This window comes from Xiphophorus couchianus, chromosome 6 (assembly GCF_001444195.1).
Source record: "Xiphophorus couchianus chromosome 6, X_couchianus-1.0, whole genome shotgun sequence".
Lineage (NCBI taxonomy): Eukaryota > Metazoa > Chordata > Actinopteri > Cyprinodontiformes > Poeciliidae > Xiphophorus > Xiphophorus couchianus.
The window spans coordinates 28,185,912-28,209,046 of NC_040233.1; the positions used below are offsets into that span (position 1 = coordinate 28,185,912).

A 23,135-nucleotide genomic window follows, 5' to 3' on the forward strand; every position below is an offset into this window, starting at 1 on the left:
TCTGCTCCACCGCCTGCGCAGCTCTTTATTTTTTCAGATCTTCATCGCTGAACGTAATAATCAGCTTTTTATTTGTTCTGCCTCTTTTCCAGAAGAGTGGCTTAATTTCATTTTGAAAACAACCTGCAGCTCGTGTCGGATTTTGTTCTGGTTAGCGGCGCCTCTTCCCGCCATCGAGGCAGGCCACGGCTCAGGCGCTTTCCTATCAGACACAGCTGAGCGTGTGGAGAGGCTGCTCAGGCTTAACGGCCAAATGGAAACAGAGGCGCCACATCATCATCTGATATTGTTATTATCATTACAGCGTTTAATGCCACCTCGCATCCATTCTCCAGCAGCGAAGCGCCAACAGCGCCGAGTATCAAAGAGCCGCAGGGATTATTCAGGGCTGCCTTTCATCAGCACAGCCATTTTCATGATTCATCAGGTGCAATTTTGTTGTAAAACAAAAGAAAAGCTGAATCCTGCAGAGAGAAGGAAACTAATCTACAGCAAAATGTAGAAACCACAGAGGAAACGGAGCCTGGAGGTTTAAAGTTTAGGACTGTTGTCTTAGAAAAGCAGGAGTGAGATTCTCTGCATGTGGTTCAGGTCCAATTTTCTTCATTTCTTCCTTCATTTCTTGCATATAAAAGTTTCAGCAGGAATTTTTATCTTGTGTTTCTGGTTCACCCATAAATCTGATCCGCTGACAGGAGCGATGATGAAAAACACAGTTACAGTTTTCAGTTTGTGCTAAAAGGAGTTAGCATCTTAATGCTAACATGTTGCTAATGCTAATGTCAGCGTCCACAGTCCAAGTTTCTAAAGAAGCTCCATGAATGATCAGGACTTCATGAAACTCTGGAAAGACGAACTTTGCTCCAATCTGACGGCTGAAAAGATTAAAAACTTTAAATATTTTAGTTTTTATTTTGTAAATTCAAAATTTACCAGCAAAAAGGCTTTTTGGATTGAAAACATTGTTTGTTTTGTTGATATATAGTTTCAATAACATCTGATTAATTACTTACTGACCCTAAAATGAACTGTATTAAATTTTTAATCCCGTTCCAACACTAGTTTTTATCAGAAGCAGGTTTTACATCGAGTCTTTGCTGCTCCACATTCTGGTAACAGAAAAGAATCAATTCCTGGAAATACGCAGCAGAAACGAACATTTAGTTCCTGAAGGTCGTGAGATCGTTCAGAGTTATTTCCATTTAAATCCTGGATGAAATGTTTCAGTTACTGCATCTGAAAAATTAAAGCAAAACAAAATCAACACACAAATCAATGCAGCTAAACTGCAGAGGCGTTCACAGGGCCGTTCTGCTGCTTTAAGAGCAGCAGCATGATTAAACTCTGTGTGTGTGTGTGTGTGTGTGTGTGTGCCTGACAGATTGGCCTGCTGTGTGTGTAGCTATCGAACATGGAGGGCACAGTCGGCGCTCCATCGATTGACGTGGATCTGCAGCCGAGCGGCGTCTTTGTTTCTGCTGACAGCAGGACGCCGCTGCTTCCTCTCTGACTCCTGTTGTTGTTTCCCTCTTTGCTCTCACTAATATTTGCCTCTCGGCTGAAAAAGGTTCCTCTGTTCAAGCGTTAAATCCCGTCCAAACACAGATTCTGTAGCCTAAAACAGATGCAGCTTATTATCACCACCGTTTGGGTCAGCAGCTCACAGACGTCCTGCAGCGAATGGAAATCACCGGCATGAAGCTCACGACCCTGAACATCATTATGGCTTTAAATTTTTATTAATATCCAGCTCAGAAAACGCCTAAAAGACTCAAACTGACGTTTACTTTATGCAAAGTATGCTTCTGACACAGCTGGGAACCGCTGCTGCGCACAAATTTAAATAATTTTAAATAATTTAATAAATAACAGGAAATAAAAATAACCTGGGACGTGGATGTAAGCAGCAGGAAGTTCTGGTTTCTGGTCGAAAGCAAAACAAATCATCCAGAACGAAGTCAAACCGTGGAGAAAACGCTCTGACCCAACTAAATCTGAACCTGCAGCCACGACTGAAAAAGATAAACGTGTCACAAAAACAACGGACAGAAAACCTTCCATCAAGTTCACAGTGAAGCACGAGGGAGGCAGCATAGTGATCTGGGATTAGGTTTCTTCAGAAAGGTGAAGATGGATTTCAGTTTTTAGAAGAAGTGACCGATGATTAGGCCAAATCGAGAAAAGATTCAAGTTTTGAACGTCCTAATCAAAGTCTAGAACTAAATCTGAGAGGAATCGCCTGAGAGGCTGCGGACAGAAAATCTTATCACAATCTGACAGATTTACAAATATTATCCAGTCAGGAGTTTTCAACTCGTATGAACTTGTTTTATCTGGAGAAATGACCAACATTAAACTGGGAAAAGATCATTTAAAAACCAGCAGAAGCAGAAATTCATCCGTTTTACAGAAATTATTTCTCCTTCCTGTCGTCTTTCTTCCATCTTCCTGTCTCTACTACTAACATTTTGTCACATTAGATTCTCCTAAGGTATGATGTGTTTTGTGAATAACTTTTCTTACAAAGTCTTAGAATTGATGTCCAGATTAATGGTTAATATTGGAGCCTCTGCTGCAGCGGCAGGTTCTGACAGAACCTCCAGGTTAACGCACCGCGTTTCCGTCTGTTAACCCAGAAATCTGGAATTTACTTGATTCTGTTCATTTGTGAGAGTTTAAAGTTAAAGATAAGAACTGCACAATATGAGGAGCACATGATTCACATCACGGCTGAACGCTCCAATCACGATGCTGATTCGATTAGCCCACATTTACCTTCCTCCTCTCCTTCATCTTCATCACCCGAACGTCCCAAACACTAAGCAGAGCTGAGAAAGTTCATCCAGCGGATCAAATGTAGCAAGCAGGGCAAAGCTAAAGCTAAAACTAAAGTTACCAACACACAAAGGAAACATCATTAAAGTGCAACTAAAGAACAAAATGAGGCAGAAAGCCAAGAAAAAATGTCAATATTTAGCAAACAATCCTGCTTCCTATTGGTGCAAGTTCATAACAGCTGATGGCCTAGTAAAAGCCTCAGCTCATTAAGGGTCAGCAAAAAAAAAAGTTACAAAATGTAATGTAACTTCTGAATAAGAGAGGAGGCAGACGCTCTGACAGAATAATCATCAGAAGAGCCGAGGAAAACAGAGAGCTTCGGACAGAAAAGTTCAAGTTAAAGAGAGTCTAGGCACAAAACTCCACTGCTGAAGGAAAAGCATGTCGGACAAGACGATGAAAACAGAATCAAACCCTTTAGATGTGGATCCAAACACCAGAGTCTGTGGATTCAATGAGGGCAGATCTTTCAGGACATAATGAAACCAAGAATGTTCCAGTTATTCAGCTAAAAGAACCAAAGATCAGAACCAGAACCGTCAAGATGTTGGGTCAAAATCCCAGCTGAGACAGACAGGGGTAAGGCTTCGCTGCTAAGTATTATAATGAATATATTTCATTAAATATCATTAAATACTTGTTATAAAATACTTATTCCCCGTGTGGTGAACTTGTATTCTGCATGTTAGACATTTTTAAACTAGTGATGGAGCTTAATTAAAATTTTTAGTCGACTTAATTGAGCAATTAATCACCATATATTGACAAAATATTTTCAATTCAAACTTTGTTTTGCTGGTAAATTTTTGTATAAATAATTTTTGTATAAATAAATTTAATTTGCTCTTCAACCATCAAGTTGGTGCAAAGTTTGTCTTTGCAGAGTTCCAGGAAGCCCTGATCATTCATGGATCTTCTTTAGAAATGTGAACTGTAGACGCTAACATTAGCATCAGCTGCTACATGTTTAGCACTAATTTAGGTTAGAGTAGCTTCGTCGATAGGCTAACTCTGAACAACACACCAAGTCTTTTCCAGCAACCAATTTTGCTTAATTTGTTCTGCAAAAATGAATCCAAAATATGCTGAGAGAAGCAGTTCTGTTGTCCATCATTGTTAATTAAGAATATTGCTTGCGCATATCGAGTGTACCAGAAACAAGAATATAAAGGTTCCGCCTGGAACAATTGTTTGTAAAACATAGGGTTTGTGCAGCGCTACTTTAAACTTAATAAATGATGTAAAATGTGTTTTCATTCCCATGACCAGGCGTCACTGAGTTCATGTTCTGGTTTCAGAGCCGTTTATCCGCTAATTCTCCAGCAGCCCAGCAGCAGAGTGGAGGCTGTTTCACTAATTAATCTCAGAGGTTTGACTGTTTCATCGCAGCGGCTCAATAAAACCTCCCTGCAGCAGCCAAACCAAACAACAAACCATGTGGCCGTCCTCACAGGTGGCTGCAAAATGTCTCTGTTGCCAAATTTGGCATCGACGACGCTTTTCCATCTTGGCCCCCGCAGGACGGAGAGATTGGGCCTGCTCCTCTGGGACGACTTGGCGGCTCCTCGCAGGATTCACTGCTGCGGTTAATGTGCATCAGAGGAGGCGTGGAGAAACGCACACAGCGGTTCCTCCTACCGCAACACACTCAGACCCGCAGCAGCGCAGATGAAGACTCAGCTGTAATTGATTTCTGTTTGACTTTCAGTCACAGCAGAAGTGAAGCAGGAAATGAAATCTTTAAATAGCCCAAAGAAAAAAAACAACAGAGACTCACCGTCTGCGTCTCCCGAACCAGAACCGGGATCTGTGAAGAGACACGGCAGCGGTCAGACATTTTGCTCTGGAGACTCAGAAAGGAGCGAATCATCCAGCAGGTTCCTGATTCTCAGGCCAGATTAACGGTTAATCCGCTAATGCGCTAACAGAATAGCTCGTTTTTAGCTTAGCATTTTTGGTAACTGAAAATATTTAGCGAGTTTAGCTTCCCCTAAATGTTTCTGTTTCACTGAATCACTTCCTGAAGCACAAACTGTGCAGGTGGGTGAGAAAATGTGACGTCGTTTGTAAAGATACACAGAAAAAATTACAGCAATAATTTGGGCTATTCAGCTAATAATAATAAAAACTAAGGATTAATTTTTATAGTCATATTTTCATCATAATTCAGCAGTAATTTATAAATGTCAGTTTGAAGCTAAATATTTAGTTTGAAACCAGATATTTACCTGGCCAAGTATTTAGTTTACTAAGTAAACATTTAGCAAATCAGATTTATTGCTTTAGCATTAGCTTCTGCTAAACAGCATGTAGGTGTGAAGTTCAGATTCTTCCAACTTCAACTCAAATCAGCAGTAAGACGGTTAAACCCTGACCACAGCAAGGCGTCCTTAACGGACCAGAACCGGTCCTGGATGGGATAAAACCCGACTCATCTGGTTGACTCAGACCTGCAGCTCCATCAGGAAATGGAGCGCCTGCTCCAAACTTGGCTCTGATGCACTGAATTAAAGAAATGAAGGCAGGTCTGGGAGTTTCTGGCATGGCGGTGTCGCGTTAAGAAATGGACTCCAGCTGCTTTCTTCCATTAAACTTCACCTTTCTTCCTCACCGAGTCCACAGGAAGTTGTTTTTCATCCGAGAAGGGCAGAAACAGTCGGAGACTTTCATGACTTTGGCAGCACGGCTTATTGATCAAATGTGAAAATTTGGCTTAAAACCTGCAGGTGAAACTCAGCTTCAGCCTTTCAGAAAGAAAAATATCACAGATCCGAGTGAAAATGGCCGAGTTGTTATTGATTCCCTGCAGGCAGATTTACTGATGAAGCAGCAAAAACAGCGACTGCAGAGTTCAGAAAGAAAAACACGGAGAAAAACTCAAACGAGGAACTTTTCTAACCGCATAAAAACTGGATGAGACAAACAAGTCTATATTTATTTTAAATAGATGAAGCTGACATTCTGCAGCTTCAGTTCACTTTTATTTGATCACTAATCGGTTTCCACTTAGTCCTTTAGGATTAAACTGAAAGGCAAATAGCTACAGAATAAAGACTCTGCAAAACACAGTGAATGTTGAAACAACAGGTTAGAGACGCAACCAGGTGTTTCACACACACAACAAAAACAGATGGGAAAAAATCAGAACAAACATTGTTCTGAAGAACCTATCCGGGTCCAAACCGAAGCCTGAACGAACGAACGAGACGACAGCTTTAAACGGCAGATTCAGATTTAGAGTCGGTCAACATTTGGGCTGAACTTGAAATTAAATTTCAATTTAATTTGAATTTGGTTGTTTTGTAACATGTTGCACTGTTCTTCTTTCTAATTTGTGTTTGGCCTGAATCTGCTAATTGAAAATGCAAAAAAAAAAAAAAGTTCAATCATTGTGGCATAACAGACATAAAAAGTATTTTATGCATTTAGACTCATCTGCTTGCGTTTGGGAAAAGTTCCCAGGGATTTGGTGGACAAAGACAATAAATACTTAATTAGAGTTTTCTGCTGATTGTGAATAAATGTATAACATCTGCTGGTTAAAACTCAAACTGCCAAAGGAAAGAGAGGCAAAATTAAAAATGTCAACATTATGGAAAAACAGCATAAGGACTAAAAGATGGAGACATTTGAATCTAAAGGAAACAAACAGAGAATCCTGATAACTCTGTTTACTAGAGTGTAAATATTTCCAGTTTAGTTTGTACTATTATTGATAATACATACTGCTATTATTTATTTAGTTTGGTTTATTTATTATTAATTTCCATGTGTTTACTATTGTTCTTTTCACTGAAGTTATTGTGTATTTACTTGTTCATTGACATAGATGCAGAATATTAGCTTTTAATAAATGTTCTTGTATTTCAGTTTTATCTGTAGTTTCCAGATGAGTCCAAATTAAACATCATGAATATTTAATGTTAATTAAATGTTTAAGGAAATAAATAAGATGTGAACAGGGACGGTGATGGACAGGTGTGTGTAGAAAATAAATTAAAAGTTTGGAAAAATGAATAAAACTCTGGTGTGTTGTGACCAGAACCGGCAGCGACCCGTTTGGACCGCGGACGGGTCAGCTTTCTGTTTCTTCAGCTCAGAAAGCAGAACCGTCTCCTGGTTTCTGATTCCATCAGCGAATCGCAGATGGAGGAAAACTGAGAGACGCTCATCAACAGCAGCTGCTGTGGAAATGAAACGGTTAATGAAGCGAAGGAGAATTCCTCCGTCCTGATCTGGAAACATTCAGACAACCTGCCGCCCATGACCTTTAACCTTTGCTCACTGAGGCCTGGACGTTTCTCTGAACCTCACACTCTGACCTGATGGCTGGGAAGATCGAAGCTGCCAAGGATCCTTACATCGCTCCTTCCTTCCTACTTCCTCTTTTCCTTCCTTCTTTTGTACTTCAGTCTTTTCCTTCTTTCCTTCACTCCTTTTCTCCTTCCTTCCTGTTTTTAAATTCCTCCCTTCTGTCCTTCCTTGGTGTTTTCCTTCCTTAGTCTTTCATTTCCTTAGTTTGCCTCCTTCTTTCTTTCCTTCTTTAACGCCTTCATCCTTCTTTAGTCCTTTCCTTCCCTCCTTATGGATTAAAGCGTCTCCTTCCTTCCTTCCTGCCTTCCTGCCCCGGCGTTGTGCCTGCCGGGGCATTAAAGAGTTTTTAACCGATCTTTTGAGCATTCTGACATGTGGAAGCAGCGCTGACGTCTCTGCTGCAGCCATAACTCTTCCTCCTTCTCCTCTTCCTCCTCCTGCAGTTATATTTCATCAGTGAGAAAAATAAACCGGCTTGTCCTTCAACTCCAGAGTCGATTCTGAAAGCTCAAATCTAAAGGAAGTGAAGTGGCAACAGATGAAGCTTTTCCTCAGCTTTCTGAAGTCCAGAGTTTTTTCTTCACACTTCAGCGCCGACTGGAACTGGATTAAATTCAGACGGATAAAAACCACACAGCAGCCTCTGAATCCCGTCATGGAGGAAAGTCGGTGGCGTTTCGTCTGACTCACCACCTGCTGCATCCTTAAAACGAGGAGAGTTCAGCTTTTTAGTGAAAATCAGAGAAAAGAAAATCAGCCGTAAAGCTGTGGAAGCAACGCTTGGTGTTCCGGTCCAGACCTTCGTCTCAAACAATCTGTCTGAGGTCGGATCTTACAGACCGTGTTTTTGTTTTTTCCAGTAAACAGGAACAGGAACCAGCAGGGAGGTGAGGAAGAGGAGGCTGAAGAGCGCTAGGCTGGTTTCTGGGGAAACCAAACCGCTGGCAGCAGCATCAGCTCTTCCTGTTCGCTGAGAGAAAACAGTGAAGTCACCCGACCTGCAGGGACGCCGGACTCCACAGTCAGCTGACCGTCCTGCTGCTGACGGTCAGGAAAAACTCTTCATCACTTGCAGAAAACATTTAGAAGATTTTAAAAAGGCCGAAACTTTTAGATTAGAGAGTTTTATGATTTTTATCAGCAGAAACAAACATCAACACAGCACTGGTGGTTTTTATGCTGATGCTAACACCAGTTAGCATGCTAATACCAGTTAGCAATAGCATCCAAACGCTGTCTCTGCTTTAGGCAAGTTAATAAACTTTGTTGTTTAACATTAACTGCTTTAAGCATTTTTAGAAACTACTCAAATGTTAAATCTATAAACTGATAATAATGTTACTTAATTTATGCAGACGCTCCATCTGCACTGATGAAGATTCTCTTTGTTAGCTGTTTGGATTTTCAGCTCCAGTTATTTTCTGTTTGCTGTGTCCTTTAAGATTTGATCTGTTTTAGTTTCTTTGTTGCCTCACCAACAAAACGCTCAACAATCTGTAAAAAAGATTTCTGTTCTTTCATAAACTGCAGTAAATCTGTTCTTATGGTTGGAATAGAAACAGATTTAAAACTGAAACAAAACATTGGTACTGATGAGAATCATCTCAACTCTAACGTTTCTAGAACCGGTCCAGAATAACAGAATTATTTGTTCCCAACGTTCTGCATGAACAAATGAAACATAAAACCGGTGAGCAGTTTCCAGTTCAGAGGCTCTGAGCTTCAGGAGATTTTAATGACTTTCATCAGAAGCTCCTAATTAAAATTGATCAGCTGATTAACCGACTCGTCCTCAGAAATCAATGACCCTGATGATGATCTGCAGAGTTCAGAGCAACAACCAGTCCGTTAAAAACACAACAGCCTGGAAAATCACACATTTTAAAAACCAAATATTTAGCTCTGAGCTAAAGCTCCAATTTAAACCTCAAACAAATTATTAGTTTATCAACTAAATATTTTATACTGTAATATTTAAATATTTAGTACTGAATTAAATATTCAACTTCTAACTAAATATTTAGCCTTAGCTAAATATTTAATTTGCTAAATGTACTTAGCTTAAAACTAAAGCTAAACATTTAGCTTTAGTTTGAAACTAAATATTAAGTCTAACTAAATATTTAGTTTGAAGCCAAATATTTATCTTCACACTTAACATTTGGAACTGTAACAATTATTATGTTATTATATTAAAGAATTAATGATTAATGAATAAATAATTGTTAACCCAAATTATTGCTGTTAATTTTTGACCATATAAATTCACAAATGGGACGTCACGTTTATTTTATGCTGATTAAATTATCGACTTTGAGTAAATGAGTCAAAGTCAACATTAAATCCTGATGGATGGAGAAAAACGATGAGTATTTATGGGCAGAAGATGAACTTTCCTCCAGAACAAACTTTATCTGCCTGAAACCATAAAGCGCCACCTAGTGTTTATTCTTAAAACTGCTGCTAGACCTGAGTATCTGTCCAGATCGACCTGGGCTCGGTCTATTTGCTGGACTCTTAGCTGTCCTGGGCTCAGTGTATTTGCTGGACTCACCGGCGGAGCATGGCCCGTCATGGACTCTGGAGATGGATCTCTGCTGCTTGCAGGATGCCAGCCGTCGGTAGCACTCGTTCTGGTAGGTGTCTCCATTAGAACCGCACACCGGGATGTAATTTTTGTGGCACTGCGGGTCAAACCCAGAGGTCAAACTGGTCAGAAATGACTCAACAATGGCAGTAAACATGCTCAGACAACGTAAATCCTGAAAGCTCAAGAAGGAGCGAAGAGGAAAACCCTAAAGCAGCTCCACGGTGTTTCTCAAGCAGAAATCTGCATCATCGTTTCCAAACTCTAATGGAAAAGACAGAAACAAATTCAAAAGAATATTTTTTCTGTCATGTGGTCAGTCCCTCAGTTTCTGTCCAGCTTCTGGTTTTCAGTTGGTTTTGTCAGATCTTTGCTTGGATTGGACAGAATCCAGCTGAGGTTCTGATTAATGAGAGGAAAACATGGCAGAAAATAACAGTGGAGAATAAAAGAATAAAAGTTTGCAACAGGTAAAATAACTGCTGAGCTCTTTTGATTTTCATGTCATTAGAAAATAATCTGATCAGATTCTGTTGCCCAACATGGCGACGTTAATGAAAAGCATCTGAGCCGTCAGGATGATTTGATCTGTAAATCCATATCCAATCAGAGCGGGACGGCCTGCAGGCTGACCGCCGCTCCACGGAAACCGACTGATGAGTTCTGACCGGTCCGGAGGTCCAGACGAGTGTTTGGGTTTGTTATCAGCTGAATACTGAGAGACACTAAAAATCAACAGCAGAAGAGCCTGGTGCTTTAACTAGGACGTTCTCATCGGGAAGACGACAGAATGAAGCAGAACAATTTCCTTCAAGGAAATCACTAAAGCATTTTGGAGAAATACATTTGGAAAATATATTCTTAATAATTTGAACCAAATGAGGCCCTAAATATGAGGAGCCGTTTGTAAAGTTAGGCAATAAATGATCAGCAGTTATTTGGGTTGTTTACTCTGTCATGAGAGAAACAGAGAGGGTTCATCTTTTAAACCATGTTAGCTCTGAGGCTAAATATGTAGCTAAACTAAATATTTAACATGTTTAACTTCAAACTAAATATTTACCTTAAAGTTTAATCTCATTTAGCTTAAAGCTAAATATTTAGTTTGAAGCAGTGACATTCATTATGTGACATTAATAAGTAACATGGTAAAATATGACTTTGAATAAAGATCCCAGCATTTTTTTCTTATGAAAAACTAAATAACCCAAATTATTGCTGTTATCTTTGATGCTCTAACTTTACAAACATCCCTTACAAATTCCTCTGAGCGGAGACATAATTATTTAAAGTCGTCTGAAATGTTGCTCAATGATTTTTGCTGTTTTTACCTGGAACTGGCAGACGCATTTGAGCTGCGCGCCGTCGTCTTTGCATTCGCCTCCGTATCGGCAGGTGGAGACGTCGCAGACTCTCAGGTCGCTCTTCTTCTCTGACAGATCTGCAGCAGAGGAAGGAAATCATTTAAAGCTTTAAATCATGTAAACATCAAGATTTTACTCATCTAAAGAGAACAAAGTGGTTTAATGAAGCTCACACAAAGTATACATTCAATAAATAATGACTTTGATGAGGATTTTAATCACAAAGTTTCTGTTTATTTTGTGGGAAATGGATGATGCAGTCATCAAGCCTGATATTCATCAGAGCGTCGCTAACGAGGAACATTTCCCAAAATGTCAGCGTGTTTGAGGTCGCAGCCGGCCGCCGCTTTCCAAACGCAGAGAAGTTTCTCCTGCTTATCCTGAATCAGTTCTGCCCTTTACAGCTTTTTATGAGCAATCAGTTAATAAAATGCCACAACGTGACTCCTCGATGGCCGCTTCCTTATCTGGCAGAGCTGAAGAGGAGATTAACCCACACACACACACACACACACACACACACACACACACACACACACACACACACACACACACACACACCCACAGGATCTGATAATAACAGGCCTCCACGTGTCAGAAAGCAGAGCCTCGCTCCTCAGATTTCAGCCTGCAGCAGGAATCAGCCTGTTGGCTCTCAACAATCATGTAATGGTTCATAATTACACTGAGCAGCTCCTAAAAATGGCCGCCGAGGATCGGAGGAAAACGCCGTACAGACGGACGGATGGACAGACGGACAGACGGACTCATCCCTCCTACTGGAGGCTTTTCATCCAGAAAACTTCACACAGAAACTGTTCATATGTTTAATGTTCAGAAGTTTCTGTTTTACACTGAAATATTTACCTGCCAGAGTTTGAAGTAAAATCAGGAGCAGAATCCGGTTTGAACCAGAAAACCTCCTTATTATAACGATATAAAAATACTGACAGGTAAAAAGTTAAAGACATAAAGCTTTTCGTTGTGACGATTCTTCTCTCCTGTTTCTTTTAGACAAAGTGTTGCTGTTTCACTGTTACAACCTTTCTGATTTAATTTGATATTTTGGGTTTACTGACATATAAATCTCATCATAACAACATATAAAAATTATTATCTCGCTATAATAAGAAAGTTTAATGAGAAAGTTTCTCAAGACGTAACGAACTTCGTTGAGTCGCTCCGCCCTGCTGAACGTCAACGACTCGATCTGCTGGTTTCCATGGAAACATTTTAAACTTTTTAAAGGTTTGAATCTTTTAAATTGATCTGAATAATAAACTGAACTGAAAACCAGGATCTTCTGGATATGATTGATTTTGTGCCTTAGGATGAGTTTATAGAAATGAACTGAATTAAATTTAATTTTCCTCTCAGTTTTACTCTGACATGTTGAATTTGATTTATTTTTTTATCTACGTCCCTAAACGTGTTTTTTGCTTCCTTCTGATGGAATCCAGCCGTAAAACTCGACCGTCATCTCCTGGTTCTGGTGCAGAAAGCAGGGAAACATTTTCACAGTGTTACAGTGTCGGCCTTTTGGTGAACAAAGAAAAAACTAGAACATGTTTCTGAAGTGCTGAAGTCGTCCGCAGCTTTAGTGGAGAATCAGCAGGTCTGCTGGTGGTTTTTAGAAGTTTACATGCAGCATCCATGAAAACCTTTAATGGTTTAAAACCAGTTAAGGCCCCGGCTGTGAGACTGGGAGCTTTTCTGCTCGGCTCTGCTGTTAACGGCCGTGTTGAGCCGAGCAGCAGGGCTGGAGCTGTAGCAGGGCTGGAGCTGCAGCAGGGCTGGAGCTGCAGCAGGGCTGGAGCTGCAGCAGGGCTGGAGCTGCAGCAGGGCTGGAGCTGTAGCAGGGCTGGAGCTGCAGCAGGGCTGGAGCTGCAGCAGGGCTGGAGCTGCAGCAGGGCTGGAGCTGCAGCAGGGCTGGAGCTGCAGCAGGGCTGGAGCTGCAGCAGGGCTGGAGCTGTAGCAGGGCTGCAGCGGCGAGGTGCGGCTCTGCAGGCGTTCACGGCTAATTAAGTCCATGCAGCGTCTGCATCCATCAGCACCGCCGCCCGACACACACACACACACACACCCAGCTGTGTGTGTGTGTGTGTGAGGAGAGCTGGGAGGCAGGACAGCTTCCTGTTTCCAGGTTCTTAATACCAAAACAATCAACCAGCAGCAGTGGTTAAAGGCCCAACTGGAGCCAAACTGGAGCCTGAGAGCAGCTCCCAGTCAGGCTGAAGCAGCTGCTGCAGTTCCTCTCAGCTTCTTCACTCTCATGCATTTTACAGCAGCAGCAGATTAGAAATGCACATAATCTGGATGGAGGCAGATGAGGCTGACAGAGCGCCGAGGGGAACGTCCAGCTCCCCGAACGCCACAGGGCCGGGGCGCCCAAACACACTGCTTCACACACACACACTGCTTCACACACACACACACTGCTTCACACACCTTCACACACACACACACACACACCCACACACACCCACTGCTTCACACACACACACTGCTTCACACACCCACACACACTGCTTCACACACACACACTGCTTCACACACACACACACACACACCTTCACACACACACTGCTTCACACACACACACACTGCTTCACACACTGCTTCACACACACACACTGCTTCACACACACACACACTGCTTCACACACATACACACACACCTTCACACACACACACACACACACTGCTTCATTTGACATTTTATCAGTGGAGATGCATTTTTCTTGTACATCTTCTTTGATTTTTGCCTCTTATTTTCTCATCCATTCATCAAAATAAAAAATATTAATTCTGATATTTTTATTTATTTAAGATGTTTTTGCTTTATTTTTGTTTAAATTGTTGAACATTTACCTGCTTATTGATCATATTTTTCTTCATTTTATTATTTTTTTCCTCCATTTATTTTTCTTTTTTTGTCTATTAAATGATTTTCCTGAATTTATTGCATTAAAACATTTTCTGTCTTTGTTTCTGTTTGCAGAATCAGATCAGTGGAGGAAATGAGATCATTGATTATCGTTAATATTGAAACATGAACTAAAGAAAATTGTAATTATATTAAGTATATTTAGTTTTCCTCGTCACAGCCTGGTAAAGTTTGTCAGGAACCAGCAGGTTCAGGAATAATCTTCAGAATATTTCAGATGAACATTATGGAAACATTTCATCTTTTCTTTGGTCCAAACCGAAGAACCAAACATCCCATCAAACATGTCGGATCTTAAACTCGACCTTCATCTGTTATGTTTCTGTTTTCATTCAGAAAATCCAGATTTAGTTCTTCCTTCATCCTGAATGACAAACTTATAGAAAACATTCTGGCTCTGACTCCCGACGGCTCGTTTCAGAGAAGTCGAACCTTTTCAGTCGGGCATCAAACTAAAAGTAAAAAAACAAAAAACAGGTTTTTCTCTCCAGAGTTTCTTTTTTCGTTTCATCACAGAGAAGAGAAATCTTCTGAAGGTCTGCCGCTTTGTCCCCGGTGGAAGTGAAGCATCACTGATGCATGATGGGACGTGAAATCCCGTCACGCTCGTACAAACGTTCCAGTTTTCTGAGCAGTTAGGAGCGTTGAGAACGGATTAAAAAAGAGAAACTCATGAATCCTAATCAGACCAACAGATGAAACCAAATTCAGCTCGGCCCGTCGGGTCCGGGGCCACCAGGGGCCCCAACACCGATAAATTAACCCGCGGTCACTACGCACTAATCAGAAAGCAGGAGCTTGATTTGTTTGGACCAACATGATGGAACAAACGCAGCAGGAAGGAATCCTGCAGAAACCAGCAGATTTTCATTCTACACTCAGAGACACTGCAGGGAAGAGGCATGACCTTTGACCTGAACCCAGGTCTGAAGCCAGATGTTTACATACGCTGAATAAAAATATGCATCTCGGTTTTCCTCCCAGTCTGGTGAGAAATTAGACAAAATGTTTCCTGTTTCAGGTCAAAATCAACAAAATGATTTTCATTCGATAAATGACAGAAAATTTAGTTTTTATCACCAAGATAGTAGAAGTACTTTATTCATCCCAGCAGGGAAATTACTTCTAACTACAACAACGCGTCTAATCGATACGACTGTAGCGCGTAAATAAATCCCAAATCAACTGTTTTATGCCGATAAATGGTCTAAATTGGATTTTTAAGTGTGCCATCTTCCTGTTTTTGTGTAATTTTGATGTTTTCATGTAAATCAGTTTAATTTTGTGACTTTCGGCCTGAACCAGAACCAGAACCAGTGGGATGAGTCTGATCTTATTTATCGGTTTCAACAGAAACCAACCTGGTTGAAGTTTACGTTACTCAGACACGCCCCCTGGTGGAGAGGCAGGAGAAAGGATTTGGACTGAAAATGTTACTGATTTTATCAATAAAAAGTTTTCATTTAAATTCTGATTACAGACCCAAACTAGCAACCAGTTACTGAGGACTATTTCTTCCTTGTCTTACTGGTTATTTTTACAGTACCAATAAATAAAGGATCAAATATCTGGTGTTTTCTGTCTCAGTAAATGTTCATACAAGCAACTCGGTGCATTTGATCCTGATCCAGATTTTTATAATCTGTATTATAGTTATTACAGAATAAATTGTTATAAAATGCCTATAAATAGTTTGAACCCTGTTGGATTCTTTTATTGTTTTACAAATCTGTTTAGCTTTTTGGGACAAAAATTAACTCTTTAATGTCAAATAAAAAGTGATTTCTACAAAATTATGACAAATAAAAATATGTAACAAAATACGTTGATTCACTCACTGACCTCATTCAACAGAGGTCCAACCAAATGGTACCAATATTTCACAGAGATCAGCTGAGAGCAGTGAGTGTTAGACATTTTAATAATGCTAATCTTTCTTTAGCCTTGGTGCCTTGCAGTAAGAAGGTTCTGGGTTCGATTCCCGGCCCGGGGTTTTTCTGCATGGAGTTTACATGTTCTCTAGTCTTCGGCTAAAAACCACGAGCCGTTTCTCCTGATAGCGCTAGGCTAACATGTAAGCTTTGGTTGTATTTACCCAGAATGCACTGCGCTGTCGTCCACTTCCAGTTTTCGGACCGGTCTCCAGTCCGCTTGGTGTTCACATATCACACTGAACCCAGTTTGATATGTTCACTTCAACCGAACCCAGTCTGAGGTTTGCAGAACCAGTTAGCTTAGCATTAAACACCTCACCGACCGAACCGGACTCGGTACCAAACACTCATCAGTTTGTTTTCTGAACTTTGTCACGTTTTCCTCCTGAACTCTGAGAACGTTTCCTCCTGGAAACAAAATGTCGCTGCGTTTCTCAGACGGCCTCTGAGCCTCGGAGAGAGTTCATTAAATGGATTCACTCTAATTCACTTTCATTTAAAACATTTGCCAAAAAGCCGTTAATACGGCGGCTGGGTTTGAAGCGCATACCCGCCGCTGATTGACGGCGCGCTCTGTGTTTCTTGGTTCTCTTAATGGAAAAGCTATTTGCAGACATGAAGCCCTTTCAGCTGTAAATCTAGTCTGGTTTTATTTGCAGGCAGCGTTCATGTTCTGCCTGAATGACGGAGCCATTATGCAGCTTCGCATTATGAGCAGTAAGAGCTGCTCCCCCCCGGCAGGACGGAGCCTTCAAACAGGAACACATTAAACATCGTCTCACTGCTGGACGCTCCGTTACTTACAGGAGGCGTCAAAAATTCAACAAAACGCAGAAGCAAAACCATCGACTCTTCAGTCGTTTCCTGCAGAATTAGGTGTTGATGAAGATTACATTATTAATGTTCACTTCCTGCTCTGTTTTATGCTATAAACTAAACTTTGTCACAAAAAAATCCCACGACAAAAATGTTATTCTACCTCCTCAACAATAAATTAAACATGAAATACTTTCATTGAGCAAATAAAGTCATCAGATTTGATTTGTAATTTGCAGGAATAAAGCTGAACGGCAGTAAGTCCAAAATAATAAGTTGTAATAACACGAGAAAAAACATAACAATACAATTATAGTCATAAAATTACCAGAATAAAGTTATTTGACAAAAAGTCCTAATGTTAGAAGAATAACGTTGGAATAACATCAGAAAAAATGCAAAATATACAAAAACAAACTCAAAATATTACAGAAATAAACTCAAAATATACAAAAATAAACTCAAAATATTACAAAAATAAACTCAAAGTATTACAGAAATAAACTCAAAATATTACAGAAATAAACTCAAAATATTACAGAAATAAACTTGTCATCAAAGAATAAAAGTTGTAATCTGAGTGATTGAAATAATAATTTTATACAAAAGATTAAAATGTTGAGTGAAATTTTACTTTCGTATCAATTTGTGATTTTTTTTATCAGGATGAAAATCCCAGCATGTTGTGGCGTCATCAGGCGGTTACCTGAGCAACCAACAGTCAGTGGGAACAGCAGGTGGAGGTCAGAGGTCACCAGCAGTCCTTCAGCATGTCTGCCTGATGCAGGGCGACATGATGTCATTTCCTGTTCTGGTTTCATTTATTCATCAATTTACTGTGAAAAGCAGAAGATTTTCAGCCAAGCTAACGGCCTTCACATGTGACCTCTGACCCTGCTGGCTCTGATGGAGCCTGCTGACCTTTCAGGAGTTGACTGAAACATTCTGGACGTGTTCGCTGCTCTGCTGGTGTGAAATATTCACCACTGATTTGTTAACAAGCAGGAAAATATCCAGCTTGTTCGTGTTTAAATGATTTTTAAAAATTTTTTCTGTCTGGCGGCGAATCCGGGTCCAGATGTTTCCGTCCCATCAGAGCAGCTGCTTCCTCCTCCTCTTCCTCCCCCGGCGTCTCATTTGCATAATGGCCGCCCTGTAACTCCGTACGGTTTGATTTGTAGGGCAGCGTGAGGAAACGCCGCGGCGAGCGCAGCTTACAGCCTGGTTCCTACTGGGAGGACCGGCTCTGGTTTGACTGGTTTCATCAACGACCGACTGGAAATGAAACCCAGGATCTACGATCCGGCAAGACGAGAGAGAAAAGAATCTGAGCTGAAAACAGCCTGAAGTTTAAACACAAACATGTTTACATCAGAGAGACGGAGGCGGATTAAAGCAGCATAATCAGATTAAAAAGCCGTTTAATTATCTGGAAAAAACCAAACACATTAAATATGAAGAATATTTTTATATTTAGAGCAACAAAAAGGAGTTAAACTCCAGAGGCAGGAAACTGGATCCATGTTTCAGCCTCAGAACCAACTGGGCCAATAAAACGGCTCCACAGGTCCAGAAAGGTCGGGTTCTGAAAAACTACAGAACTGAAACTAAAACTATATTTTCATCTTGCTATGCATAATTTATAAATGTTAGTTATAAACTAAATATTTAGCTTTCAAATGAAATATTTAGTTAGCATGCTAGCCTGCTAAATATTTATACCCAAGGTAAATATTTAGTTCTAAACTAAACATTTATTTTACAAACTAAACATGGAACTTGGAACTAAATATTTAACATGCTAACAGTATTTAGCAAGTAAGCTAGTTTTATAAATATTTGGCTTCCTAGCTAAATATTTAGTTTTCTATCTCAATATTATGCTAAGTACATATTTAGCTTGCAAACTAAACATACAGCAACCATGCTAATTATTTAGCAAAAACTGAACTAAATATTTAGCTTTCAAATGAAATATAATATTTAGCACTAAATATTTATTTTACAAACTAAATGTTTAGTTTACTTGCTGAAGCTGATGCTGTCCTCTGATCCGGTTCCAAACAGAACCGGAACCAAAACAAGGAACTGGATCTATTTAACTCTCATCTATTTCTGTTCAGAAACATGAACTGAGTTTCTACTGTGTTGAATGTTTGGGTGGGTGGAGCTTTTCTTCTGGGTGGAGTTTGGATCCAGTTTGGTAAATAGATGAGAGTTAAATAGATGTGAGTTAAATAGATGTGAGTTAAATAGATGAGATTTTCTCCAGAGCCTTTAAGCTGCAGGATGTGAAACTCAGATTCTCAGAGTTTTTCCTCCTGAAGCCAGTTTTAGTTTTAGTTTTAGTGATGAAGTGAGGTTTTGCCCCAGAGGAGCTTTTGTTCCTCGCAGTCTGTTTACGGCGCCTCTGCCTGGTGGAGGCTCCAAACCGGCCCAAACCATCCTGGACCGGGCCCGGACTCCCGCTGCTCCGCTCCAGCATGAAAGCCCAACAAAGAGGCTTTCAGCCCACAAAACAGTTAAAACCTCCATTATAAAACGGCTTCATTTGAAGCGGCTGTCAGCAGGTCAAAGTCTGCTGACAGGAGAACACAGGCCCGCCTCGTCGCCGCCTCGTCGCCGCCTCGTCGGCCTCCATTTGCATTTTCACTTCCAGCCCTGAGCCGGTTTCCTGCCCTTTACCTCCTCTGTCAGGATCCGTCTTCCTCTCTGCCTCGCGGTCGCCAACCTCAAACTCTCACAGCCAACCAATCACATAAATCTCCCCGACGGCGTCCTAACGGCCACTGAGACGGAAAATCTCTCCCCTGGTATTGATTCAGAGGCAGCGTCGCAGCCGGGATGGGAGTTCAGTTTTCCTTCTCCATCCTGGAGAGGAAGGAGAAAATATCTGCAGACTGAAAACTCCTGATAAACTGGTTCCAGGTCTAAAACAATCCATTCCTCTGAACAGGTTCCTGGAGCGTTGATGACGCTGACATCAGTAAAGATGGCGGACAGAGCTTCAGATTAAATCGTTTTCTGGGTCATAAGAAAAGTTTTCTCACCTCCCAGTCGACTAAAAATAATCTGCAGGAAGTGAGTCGAGTGTTTGTTAAATCAGAGAGACAACAAAGCCTCCTGAGATCGTCTTCACATCTATCCCAGAAGAAACGAAACGTTGCAGCAGCAGAACAGAGTCTGTAACGTTATTTATGTATTCAAATGGACAATAATAACCTGCAGCTGTTTCAGAAACATCTGGATTATTCCCAGAACAGCCAACAGGAATCTGGTTCAGCTCCGTTTCGTTATCAACCTTTTAATCTTTCTTCTTCTGCTGATCAAATAAGATTTAAAGGAACTGATGAACCAGAATCAGAGAAAATAAAACCATTTATGTTTTTTGAAAAGTGTCAGGTATAAATATTAATGAGACTCTTTCATTTCTGTAAATAAAAAAACGTTTGAATGAAGTTTGGTTCAGTAAGAAATGTTTTAACTTCAGTCTAAAACCCGAGGAGCCGCTTTGGAGCAGATCTTCAGCTGTTTTTGTTTTCTTCTGTCATCAGGACGCAGCAGTGTGAGCTCACACACACACACACACACACACACACACACACACAGATTTATAGAGGTTCTGCTTCCTGAATGGATCGGCCCAGAGACTCACTGAGGCGAGACTAATCAGGCCTATTCCAATCCCGGGCCCAGTGGTGGACGCCGACCCCCCAGCAGGTCGTCTGTTGCACTTCATGCATTTTAATCGGTGCAACGTAGAGCTGCAGACATAGATATGCAACCTGACCAGCAGGCGGGTTTCTTACCACAGAAAGGAAAACAAAAAGATAAATGATGAACGACCCGGTCCGAGAACTGGAACATCTAAATGTTTTATTTACAAGTTTTATCATAATAATATAATTATACATGATTTATGTGTCATTTTGTTCTGTTTTTAACTGTTATAATTATTAATGTTCATTTTAGCCGTTTGATTTTAAAACTGCTGTTAACTGTTCATTTGGAGCCGGTGCTGCAAATGAAGTTCCTTTATTTGATTTGATTTTATTTTATTTATAGGGGCAGAATCTGCTGGACTGAAGTTAAGAACCAACTTGATTTTCTCTCTCGTTACAATAAACCCAGTGAACCTGAATGTGTCTGAAACGAGACGAATAAAGAACATTTAAACATTCAGTTCATTTAAACTCAGAATGTTTTAGGCTGGAAAAATCTGGGATTAATGATAATTTACCTGTTTCTGCTGGATTTTCTCTGCTGATGCAGAGAAAATCTGAGACGTTTAAGGTTTTAGGAAAAAACAAGATCAAATATGTTGGCAAACAACAAGTTTTCCTGCTGAACATTAACAGATTTACAGACTATAATCTTAGTTGGATTTTGTCTTCAGTAAAGAAATTCATTCCTTTTTAAACAACTGGCAGATTATTTCACTTATAACAATAGATTTTTTACAGTAAGACAAAAACATTTTTATCAATATTAATAAATATTAATAATTATATTAATAAATAATATAATATTAATAAAACTCCTGTTTATTTAGTTTTGTCTCATTTCAACTGAACTAAGATTTCTGCCTTGGAAACTTGGTTAGATTTTGTGTTTTTACAGTGAATCAAGTTTGATTTTTTCTTACTGGTGTTTTTTTTAGTCTATTTACTAGAAAATTAAATAAAGTGCTGATGACTGGACCTCCAGTCCTTTATGGGACGTTTGTGGCCCATAAAGCCGACACTAACAGCGGCCATTATGGAAACAAAATGGCCGAAATTAGGGCTGAAGTGATTAACTGGATTATTGTAATTATTGAAATAACTGTCAACTAACTTAGTAATTGATTATTCTTTACCTGGAGGACATGGATTAAGAAAACAGGACAGCAATTAAACTAAAACAATAAAATATATATGTTTTGCTTTTAAGACCAAAAAGTCTTTAAATATGCTCTACCCAAAACTAATGAAGAGCTTTAGCTTCAAATTATGGTTCAAATTCTCTACAACAAAAATCACTTTAGTGCTTCCAATTATTAATCAGTTAATCCCAAATCATCAGCAGATTAGCTGTAAACTTTACCGATTTTAAAACAAGCAGAAAGATTTTCAGCTGCAGATGCATCAAATGTTCACTAAAGAAATTATTTATTCTTATATTTTAGACAATAAAAGATTAAATTCTGTGTTAATTTGCATGTTTTAGAGTAACATCGTTAGCATTCTGTACGGTAACGAGCTAGCAGTAGCCCTCATGCTAACATGAACATTTCTATATAAAAGATAAAACAAACATCCTGGTCTGAAGAAGTGACTGTTGGTCAACATGCTAGTGATTATCCACATGTTTTATTGTATTGTAGAAAAAAGATTCAAATAAAAAATCTGCATAATCTGCCAATTTTCTATCAAATGAATCGTCAGAATAATCCCAACTATGAGCCACAAACATGTTTGGCTGCAAAGGAAACCGGATCTTCAACATGGAAACTCAACTTTTTTCTTTTGGAGGGAAATGTGTAAATGTAGGTAAATATCTCAGGAAAGGAAAGTTGAGGAGGCTGAATGAAGAATTCATAAAAACAAAGAGAAGACGGAGGCAGCTGCTACTGCAGCCAAAACGCTGCGAGCTAAAAGCTCCTGAGGGATTCAGAGGTTTAAAGTAAACAGAGCAGCTCATCATCAGCTGGTCACCAGTTGGTCACCAGTTGGTCACCAGTTGGTCACCAGTTGGTCACCAGCTGGTCACCAGTTGGTCACCAGCTGGTCACCAGTTCCCATCTGCCAGTCGTTAAACTGGTACTGCTTTAATTACAACGTTTCAGTTCCTCCAAATGTCCAGAAATGCTCTAATTGGCCCAAATATCATGAAACGTCACACAGAGCTGAAAGACAAAATCAAATCTCTGAGCTGATCTGAGTAACTTCAGGTTTTCTTGAATCTTCCTGTGAGTTCAGTAATGGAGACGACAGCGGCGCGCTCTGCCTTCAGAAAGTTTAAATTGCTGCAGGAGGACAGACGTTTGTTGAGACGGCTGATTTATTTGAAAAAACATCAGTTTTAATCCGTGTCTTCTGGGTTTTCTGCTCAGACTCGTATTGACGTTCACAAGCTCTCTGCAGCCGCTGCAAGGAGCGAGTCCGACTTCTAATGAGTTCCCTGAAAGAACTGCAGGGGCATCGAGCTTTCAAAATCTGACAGCTGACTTTTTAAGCTCGGTCTGGAACATTTACCTCAGGCCAATCTGCAGAGGTTACTGAAACTTTAACAGGACACTTACATCACAAGCCGACTCACAACCAGGCCAGTGAAGTTTGGTGCAACTATTCAGA

General features: G+C 40.2%; 1 protein-coding gene and 1 long non-coding RNA gene across 2 annotated transcripts in view; both read right to left on the reverse strand.

Annotated features, from left to right (window-relative positions):
• The window catches only part of tmeff1a (transmembrane protein with EGF-like and two follistatin-like domains 1a), a 44,820-nt gene that overhangs the window by 13,954 nt on the left and 7,731 nt on the right, over nt 1-23,135 (reverse strand). Inside the window, exons 2-4 of the mRNA XM_028020283.1 lie at nt 11,071-11,180; nt 9,707-9,836; nt 4,616-4,645 (exon numbers count right to left, since the gene is read on the reverse strand). Of these exons, the coding sequence (XP_027876084.1) occupies nt 4,616-4,645; nt 9,707-9,836; nt 11,071-11,180 (270 nt within the window). The remainder of the gene's footprint in view (nt 1-4,615; nt 4,646-9,706; nt 9,837-11,070; nt 11,181-23,135) is intronic.
• LOC114146357 (uncharacterized) lies at nt 18,029-20,169 on the reverse strand. Its single transcript, XR_003595881.1, has 2 exons — nt 19,486-20,169; nt 18,029-18,095 (listed from the first exon to the last, which is right to left on the reverse strand). It is a non-coding gene; the product is annotated as an uncharacterized LOC114146357 (long non-coding RNA).